Here is a 10,152-nt window from a genome sequence, read left to right on the forward strand (position 1 = left end):
AGAGAGAGAGAGAGAGAAGGAGAGAGAAAGAAAGAGAGAGACGGAGGGAGAGGGAGAGGGAGGGAGGGAGAGGGGGGAGAGAGAGAGAGAGAGAGAGAGAGGGAGGGAGAGAGAGAAGGAGAGATAGACTATTTGCGTGATGTTACTTATTACATATGTTACTTATTACATATGTCCTCCGGGGCGAAACCCGGGACACCAGCTAGTCATTAAAATAATTAAGAAGGTATGAAATCGATGTCAGAACTTTGCGAAATTGATCGAGCGCCAAGCGTTTATCTTATAAAAATGACTGTATAAATTGCTGGTTTTATATATTAATATATATCATATTACATTATATTTTGTATACGTTAGAAAAATTTAATTGCGGTGATTAAACGATGGAAGAAAAATTGTAAGTATTTGCTTTTAACAAAAAGATTTAAATAATCTATATTTGATATATTTATGATTTTCTAAGATATCATACTATTATATAAAATATATGGTTATATTTAGTACTCGATGACGGCTGGAATGATGTTCTGAATGATTTACTCGATGACTTAAAAAACCAATGGAAAAAATCGGTAATCAGTAAGTGAAATATCGAGGTTATGTGTTCATCGCGAGCGAGCGATCTCAAAATTCCCTAAAAAACGTCAGGGTAAACCAAAGGATATGATGTCGCTAATCGGTAAGTGAAATATCGGAGAAGCGGAAATGACTCAATAGTCTGAAACTTGATTAGACCGGTTACGACATGTTTAATCCATGAAATCATTTATGCGGTCTATTTTTAAATTAGAGACATTTAGTTATGATTCAAATTACGAATATCAATTTCATCCAAAAGTAATAATTTGGAAAATTGATCCAATATGTGATCATTGTTAAGCAAAAAAGTTTAAAACTTAAGCACCTAAAATGTGTTATTCATTTGTAAAAGTTAAATTACCGTCTTTAAATCAACCCGACTCCTTAGGGAACTTCTTTAAGAAAAACGACTCCCGGGCAAAGCCCGGGTAACCAGCTAGTTAAGTATATTATTGTTTTTATATATATTTATATACTTTCCCTAGTATATAGTATATAAATTTGCGTTAAAATTTGTAACTTATAAAATTCTATACAAAAAACGTTCTATATTTTTTTCTCAGGATCAATCATTTTCGTGTTCTACATTTTATAAAGTTTCAACTTTTATACATCTCAGAGATAATACACTATTTTCCACACCACCTCGGAGGTATAGTGTTAGGCGCGTTTTTTTTAACGTGGTGTCCCTAGTAGGCCTAACCCACTGCTTTTTTATATTGTTGCGCTCACCGCGTCGCTCGTTCTCACACACACGCTCACACTCCCGACGCTCGCGGAAATAAGGAAACACTGCGGTGATTAAGGAGAACAAACTTAATGTTTATTAAAGGCTCGCGACACAGAAGAGCGTGGACCACGTCCGCACGGTCCAGCAGCTCGAGACAAAATCCCAGCTGTTTCTTATCAAATCAATAAATCAATAAATTAACAAATCAACAAGCTCGTTGCCAAGGACATTTTCCGAAAAGACGGCTTATCGCACGCTTCAGCTCGGACTCGAAGCATACCGGGCGGCATGCACGCAACAATATATAACGTTTTTTGGATAGAATTCTTTAAGTTCCATTTTTTGTATTAACTATTTTTAATGATTTTCCACTAACTGTAATGCAGATAGGTGAACTAAACATGTATTTTATTAGTATAGATTATAAACTGTACTCCGACAGAAATCACATTTCAATGTTACTTTAATGCTTGTTTTCCATTATCTATATTTTTATATATATATTTATTTATCTGTCTTCTATAATGACGTTGATTCTACTTGTTTATTAGTTGATCATTGGATTTGTTTTTTTAATCGTTAAAAACCTCTGTGAAAACAACATTGCTAGTTTTATTGCTCTCATCAGGAATCAGTATTGTTTGGTCCTTTGTTGAACCAATCCGTGAGAGTCCTACATATAATTAGCCGTGTGAAAAGACTTCGTTTCTGAAGTCTACGCCAACTACTTTGAAGGTTTGTCCTTAGGACTTATTAATCGTCATGGCGAAACACATTCTAACAGGAAACTGCAGCCTTTTAAACGCAAATGGCAAATCCGTAGGGACCATAGGTATTCTTGGAATTAATGTTATTTCACCGGCTGCAGGTCCTGTCAGAATGGTTGCTTCTACGATGTAAGGCATGAGACGCTTAACTTGCAGTCTAGTGCCGCTGCAAAACCGTGATGGTTTAAGATTCCGAAGCAGCATTATCGGGGTACCAACTTTTAATCTCAGTTTATGTGGAGGCAATCCTGCAGGGTTAAGAGAGTTGAGAAACTCAATCGGATAGTGGATGACTTCATCTCCATTTACCATTGTGTCTATTGACTTATATGTTTTACATTCGGTGGTGACTTTTTGTAAAAGTATTTCATTAATCTCCTCTGCAGCTTTATTTTTTGCAGTTACGATTGCACGTTCGCAAAGCCAATTTGTTTCTTTTTGTGTTAAATTCTGAATATCTGGATAAACATTGTCAATAATTTGATCAATAGTTCGGATGCAAGTTCCTACAATATCAGAAATGTTAATGTAGCCATTCTGCGTTATAGAGATAGAGCCGTCACCAATTTTAAGCAAATACTCTGCAAATTGTTCTAAATTCTTGTCTCCTCGTAAATGAACTCGCATATTAATAGTCAGTCAATGTTTTTTTACATGCTGCCGAATTTCAGTTTTTTTCATGCATACTTTTATAATATCCGCACGTGTTCCTTTAGGCACCACTGGCAGAGTTTGCCTGAAATCACCGGTAAAAACAAATGTTACCCCACCCATTACCTTTTCTGATGTTCTTAAGTCTTTAAGGGTTCGATTGACGGCATCTATATGGGACTTGTGCGACATCGTACATTCGTCCCATACTATCAAGGATGCCTGTTGGAGAAGTTTACCAGTAACACCATTTTTTCTCACGGAACATACCGAACTTTGGTCCAAGGACACATTCAGTGGCAACTTAAAAGTAGAGTGGGTAGTTCTTCCACTTAGAAGAGTCGCAGCTATGCCTGATGAGGCAACCGCGATAGCGATCTTCTTTTGACTTCTTATTTTCGCCAAAATTAATGAAATGACAAACGTTTTGCCAGTACCTCCTGGCGCATCTATAAAGTAAATGTTACCCTTTATTATCTTGGACACTATTTATTATTTCGTCGTATACCATTTTTTGTTCTGTATTCAGTTTCACTTCGTTTTCTTGCAAATATACTTCTAAGTCGTCGATATTGTGTACTGTTTCTCGTAAGTAAAATAGGTTATCTATGTTTGAATCATTGCGCTGAGGTTCTGGCAAACCAAACTCTTTCAAGCACTTTTCTCCATGAGTGAACACTATGTCCTCAAGAAGAATCAACCCCTCATTGAAAATTTCCTCTGTGAACTGAACCTCACTATTCTTACTTTTCTGTCGAACCCGATGTAAAATATCATCGCATAGGTGTGTCCGGTATGCATTCCATAATTCTAAAGGATTAGACATTTCACAAAACATTAGCATAATGCTAAATAACTCTCATTTTGTGTGCACTTTCTGAAATAGCTGCATCTGATAGTGTATCTCGCCAGTGCGTGTCACTCTCAAGCAAATTCCGGGCTTGGCACGCCGCGCGATAAGTGGGCATTATTTTACCATTCACCGTCTTTAAGTTATTAAAAGACGTCAATCCTCTGACGTGATGTAGGAGTAATCTGAGATAAAAGCATTCTGAATAATTAGGATGTATAGTATACTCTCGCCCTAATACTGTGTCCCGCTTTATACCTGGACAACCATCTACATCTTGGCCCTGTTTTCTCTGTTGCCATTTTTTGTTAGACCATTTATAATAAGCCGGTACTTGGTGATAAAGCAAAGTCTGTGCAAATTTATCAACTGCACACAGAGCAAAGAAGGCTGTCAGAGTGGTCTGAGGTGGATTTTCTATAACTTGTTGTAGATTTCTTTCAGTAAAATACACTCTTTGCCCATTTTCTAAGTGGACAGATAAATGAACAACTGGAAAATAGCGCTCGTGAATAGAAAATCCTAGTATTCTCCAGATACTTTCAGAGGTACTCAAATATCTGCCATTCAAATAGTTCTGAACCTCACCTTTTTTATTTTCAACGGCAAACGTAGCCGCATCGTTACCTTTATTAATATACTTACATATATATTTGATTGCTTGCACAGAATGGCAATATTCAACGTTGACGTGTGCAACGAAGCATCTGGAGAGAATCGGACAATATGGGACTATCCATTTATTATCAACAATGAAGTTACAATGCGATATAGTATAAATGTTTCCACCGTCAGCCGGACATCTTCTTCTGTACTTAGGGTATCCATCATCGCCAGTTACTGAAGAAAATCACGGGGATATCTTTTTGAACATGTACCGTTTGACATGCAAGGTGATGAGGAATTGACGGCTCCACATGGACCGTGGATCATATTCTTGCATACTATGTCGTAAAATAATGGATCTTCATCCTTATTGGGGATTTCAGCTGAAATAATGCTATCTATTTCATCAGATCTTATTTTGTCGACTAACCAAATTAAAATGTGGGCATGAGACAAACCTCTCTTCTGCCATTCAATTGAAAACATTTAGCATCGAACTTGACTAAAAATGTTCTTCTTTGTTATGGTTTTCATAAGTTGTTGTACTTTTAAGTGAAACACTCTCGCAACAATGTCGTGTCTTTTACTAGAACGTTGACCGGGATACAATTCTGTTTTAACTTCAGGCCATTCTGGATTGCACGTGAATGTGATAAATAAATCAGGTCTTCCATAATTACGAACATATGTAAGGGTCCTGTGTCCGCTCATGGAGATATCTAGGTGATCCTGTAAATGTGGATGGTAAAATAACCAGTTGCCCTATATCCGCCACATTAGAGTCTTCATTTACAGCATCTCTCAAATGTATATAATTTTCAGCTCGTAATGTTTTTTGATGTGCCCGAATAAATTTAATCGTTCGGTAATCATTTTTGCACCCATATCAACGCAATATTGATTGAATAACTGGCTATATCTGTGTAGCGTGTTAAAGCTATTTTCTCTTATCATAAGTTTATACGTATAAAACTGCATACAGGAAACCATTTTGCGAGGATTATCTTGTCCAGTGGTTGGTACTATTTGTGGGATACTGATGTTGTAACCATCTTCGTCTTTTATGAATATAAGATGGTACTGCAATGGATCGTAAGAACGGTGAAGTTCAGATATTCTTTGAAATGTATTATCGCGTGATCGCAATATCCCTAACTATATCCCTAAATCCACAGTCTTCGTCAACCATCAATACTGCGACTTCGTTAGTTGTTGGAGCATTATAACGACCTCTGTGTTCACCAAGCGGTCGCTTTTCAGCATGAATTACAATTTTATAGTTATCTTTGTTAATTGACATTTGTTCAATAGCTGTTATAAAGCTACGTACATAACTATTATTGTCACGAAGAATCTGTTGTAAAGTTTTCAAAATTTCTATTTTGAGAGATGGTGCAGAATCATGTCGCAAATTTAATTGTTCATCTTCTGATGTGAAATAAATTTGTAGAAATTGAGCTCTTGTGTCTAATGAATGAAGGTAGTAAACTGCCAATCATATGATATATTTGGCCATGCACTTTATACGTTGGCATGTAGTTACCTTCTCTAACTTCTTTATCTCCAAAAGATGTCATTGCAAAACATCCGTTGTATTTTCGAATGTTCTTCTGAAAATGTTTTGATCTTGGATCCGTTCCAATAAGTAATTCTTTCAGAATTCCTAATGGTTCATTAATATCATTTAGTTTGACGTGTCCATTAGAGCAACAAATTCCTAATGACTCTGGGGACCATTTTTTGGCGCAACAATAATTACAAACTTTTTCCATTTTTCCCATTAAAAAATCTGAATGACCTAAATAATCATTACTCGATTGATAATAAAACGCAGATCTAGGCCCAATGAATGAATTAAATGCATTTCTCGCCTGGTTTACTTGACATCGTCGACGCTTTAAGCGTTCTTCTCTCTCCGGACCGGTCTCAGCGACTCTAGCCACGGTATATCGAAGTTTTCTTCCTTCTAAATGCATTTCTCTTTCAACACTGGTTTGATTAACTCTGACTTGAGAAATGTGCAATCGATTTTCTTCTAAAAGTTCTTCCCTTTCAGTATTTGATTCGCTAACTCTAGATCGAGACACACATAAACGTGATTGTAACAATCGTTCTTTCCTTTGAGAAACACTTTCTAAGTTTCTAGCTTGTGCCAAACGTCAAGCGTTAGACGTTGATCGGGAAAGTTGTTTTTTTTTTGCTTTAGGCATTTTCCAAAAATTTACAAAGTAATTACACGACAACAAAATAAATACCTATAATTATTTACGAAGAAAGTAATAAAAATAGAAAATTTCTTCTTTTTTCTTTGTCCCACCATTACCTTTTTTCTTTATCACACTCCTGCTTTCTTTCGTCTCTTTCACAACAAAATAAACACCTATAATCAATACCTATAATTATAATTGTCCTATTATTATTATTATTATTATTATTATTATTTCAATCAAGGATTCTTGGTTTAAATTGATGTAATTTTAAATGCTTATAATATAAGCGTCTTGATTAAATAATTAAATTTATTGCGTAAAATATTACCTTAACCAGGGTTTCAAACCTGAAACCTCTTTGGATAAATAGAAATAAAAATTTACACATTCAAGATTTTGTAATCTATATAGATAAAATTATCATAAAAAATTTAATATAATTTAATTATAATTGTCGTAACGAATCGTCACCGCGTTTCAACTAAGAATTTTTGGTCATTTTAAATTGATTTAATTTTAGATGCTTATAATATAAGCGGTCAACAGAGACTGATATTTAAAATACATCCTTACCTTTTCCTAACATCCTTACCTTTTTCCTTTATCACACTTCTGCTTTCTTTCTTCTCTCTCTCTCTCTCTCTCTCTGGTGAGTACGTGTGCGTGTCTGTTTGTCGTTCTCACTTAGATGCAGCATACCTCTGCCGCAGACTGCCTTCGGGCAATTTTTGTTGCAGGCATATATGAGCTTTTGCTTGATTTCGAGAATTATCATTCAATTTCCTGCCTACTGGTCACCTTTGTGCTTATATTCTGCGTGACAAGTTCTCCGGTTTTTCTAACCTATCTTTTGGATTGCTGAGTTCATTGTGCCTGTTGGAAGGTGTGGATCTGATACGCATGCGCTGGCTGTTGCGCTATCTCTGTTCGTCTGCTTTTGGTTGGTACGCGTGTGATACAATCTTCCGTCCGCTCATTGGCTGGATCTCACGTGCCAACCTCAGCTGTGCTGGCGCAGTCCTGCTGATCTGATCTGCTCTTTTCCGCGCCTCATCTACACTTATAACTGCCTAGTGATATCTGCTGTACTTTGTGTGTGACTATCTGACTCTTGTATAGTGAGTAAGTTTGGCTGTGATTACTCATGCAGCGTACGTGTGCTAGGTGTAGTAAGTTGGTTGTCGGTCAATCGGTCTCGTGTGGTGAGTGCAGCAAGGCATTTCATCCGGGCTGTGTCAAGGCGTATATAGTGACTAAATCTGCGGGCGCCTGTTGTAAATCTCGACTTGCTATGCCTATCACGCCAGGGGGGGGACATGGTGCACAATCATTTAATCTTCCGCCTACTTCGTCACCTGCTGCTGTTGATAATGTCTCGCTCTCTGGAACTCAGAGCGGTGCTCAAGCGAATACTAATGAGCTTTGCGTGGATTGATCGAGCAGTTAAAAAAGTCTGATTCAAGGCTTTCTGCCTTCATTGAGAGTCAGCAGAGGACTAATGATGAAATCACGGGTAAACTTGATCAACTGAATGCAATTTCTGAGATGGTGGCTAGCAATTCTCAGCGTATTGCTGGCTCTCCCTTCAGGAGAACGCTGCTCTTAAAAATGAATTACTAAATCTACAAACTGCTCGGTCGGTCCAGCAAACCAGCGTAGCGAATGAGCTTATAATGTCGGGACTGCCGGGGGTGCTTTTTGTGACTCTGTCCGAGGTTGTTCGGAATGTGCTCACGGCTCTTGATGCTTCCGTTGTTCTACCGCATATACTTAATGTTAGATCTGTTTGCAAGCCTCTCTCAGTATCCGCTCCTGATCAGCCTATGACTGCTGCTGCTAGTAGCTCTTTTATTATTACTGTTACCTCTAGTGCTGTTCGCGATGTTATCATTTCGAAAAAACGCGCAAAAGGCGTTCTTAGGCAGAGGGAAGTTTGTGGTAATAACTCCGATAGTACAATTAATGTTAATGAATTGCTCTCTAAAGAGATTTACGAATTGTTGCAGCAAACAAAGCGAGTTGCTAAGGGGCGGTCTTGTAGATATGTATGGGTCAGGGATGGTCGGATTTGCGTGCGACACTCGGATGGTAGCCCCGTTGTTCATATCAATTCTTATGCCGATCTCGCTAAGCTTGACTGACCATGCCTGTCTCGTCCGTTAATCATAATGTATCTAAATTCTGCGTTGCTCAGTTTAATGCAAACTCTCTTTGCGGTCACATTGAGCCTGTCAGACTTCACTTTAGTTCCAATCCGTGTCATGTCATTTCAGTATCTGAGACATGGCTTCATGAGGGTATTTCGGACGAGCTTGTTGCCTTGAATGACTACTTTTTGATTCGACATGATCGTGTTGGGCGAATGGGAGGCGGTGTTGCCTGTTATATACATAAGTCACTCAAGGTTAGGCTCGTTGCGGCCTCGGAGGGAGTTGATATTAATGATCCTGAGTATATCATGGTTGAGATTCGGTTGCCGAGTGATGAAACGGTGTTGTTCGCGTCTGTTTATAGGAGACCTAAGGGAACTCTTTTTCATAACTTTTCTCATTCCCTTACAAGAGTCTCTCATTTGTATAAAAATATTGTCATAGGCGGCGATTTAAATTGCAATCTTTTGTCGAACAACTTCGAAGCAACCCACTTGCGAGAACTTATGTCAAGCTTATCTATGCATATTATACACTTGAATGCAACGTATCATACAGCTACTGTAGACTCCTGGCTGGATGTTCTTGCAGTGGATGACAGTGAAAAAATCCTAGCGTTCACCAAATCCGAATGGCCGTTTATAGCAGGTCACAATCTTATAGAATTGTCGCTCTCACTCGGCACGAACTTAAATTTTGAACGAACTATCTCAAGACGTAGTTATCGGAGTATCGATGGTGATGCGTTCCGGGATCATCTTCAATCCTGCATGGAGAGTCCTGAGGTGCTGATGCGTATTCAGACTATTACGAATTGTAGCGGTGTCGGTCTTGATGACCCGACTCGAGTCTCCGGAGTTGATGGGCTTTGTTCTGCACTATCCGAAACCTTACTTGGAACTCTTGATGTATTAGCTCCTGAGCGTACATTTACCATTAGGAAGCCTCCTTTACGGTGGTTCACTGATGAGCTTAAGGCTCGGATCCGTATTCGAAATCGGTTATACAAGCAGGCAAAACGTTCCAAGAGCTTACTTGGCTATGCTTCCTACAGACTCTATCGCAATCAGCTTAATACTGATATTAGACTTGCCAAAAGTGAGTTTCAACTTAATTCTATTAAAAACATCAATGATCCGGCAAAACTATGGAAGGAACTTGCTCGACTTGGTCTTGTAAAATCAGCCTCAGTTTCTCCTCTACATTACTTTACACCTGATCAACTAAAGTCTTTTTATGTGTCGGTTTCTAATGCCCAGTTGCCTTGCTTGTATGCTGATTTTGCTTCTGCCATTGCTCCGGTTACTTGCCCTTTTCTACGTCCAGAATTTGTTTTCTCTACCATATCACCTTGTACTATCCTCAGACTCATTTCTACTGAACCACTCCATTCCTATGCGTCAGGCTCAGACGGTATACCACTTTTGCGTATCGCATGGCCCATTATTTCGTCAAGTCTCACTGCTTTATTCAATAGGTCGCTTGAATCTTCTTCTTTTTCCTCTCAGTGGAAGCGAGCGCTCATTCGCCCTCTCTCTAAGATTCGTACACCTCTGTCCCCGTCTGATACGAGACCGATTGCCAATCTACCTGAGCTGTCAAAATTACT

General features: G+C 38.4%; 1 protein-coding gene across 1 annotated transcript; it reads right to left on the reverse strand.

Annotated features, from left to right (window-relative positions):
* Window positions 1-2,052: 2,052 nt before the first annotated feature.
* LOC112452644 lies at window positions 2,053-2,388 on the reverse strand. Its single transcript, XM_025012964.1, has one exon. The coding sequence runs from the start codon at window positions 2,386-2,388 to the stop codon at window positions 2,053-2,055; it is 336 nt and encodes a 111-aa protein (XP_024868732.1).
* Between the last annotated feature and the right edge of the window lie 7,764 nt (window positions 2,389-10,152).

The sequence above is a fragment of the Temnothorax curvispinosus genome, unplaced genomic scaffold (assembly GCF_003070985.1).
Source record: "Temnothorax curvispinosus isolate PA1 unplaced genomic scaffold, ASM307098v1 QBEX01003555.1, whole genome shotgun sequence".
In the NCBI taxonomy this organism is placed as follows: domain Eukaryota; kingdom Metazoa; phylum Arthropoda; class Insecta; order Hymenoptera; family Formicidae; genus Temnothorax; species Temnothorax curvispinosus.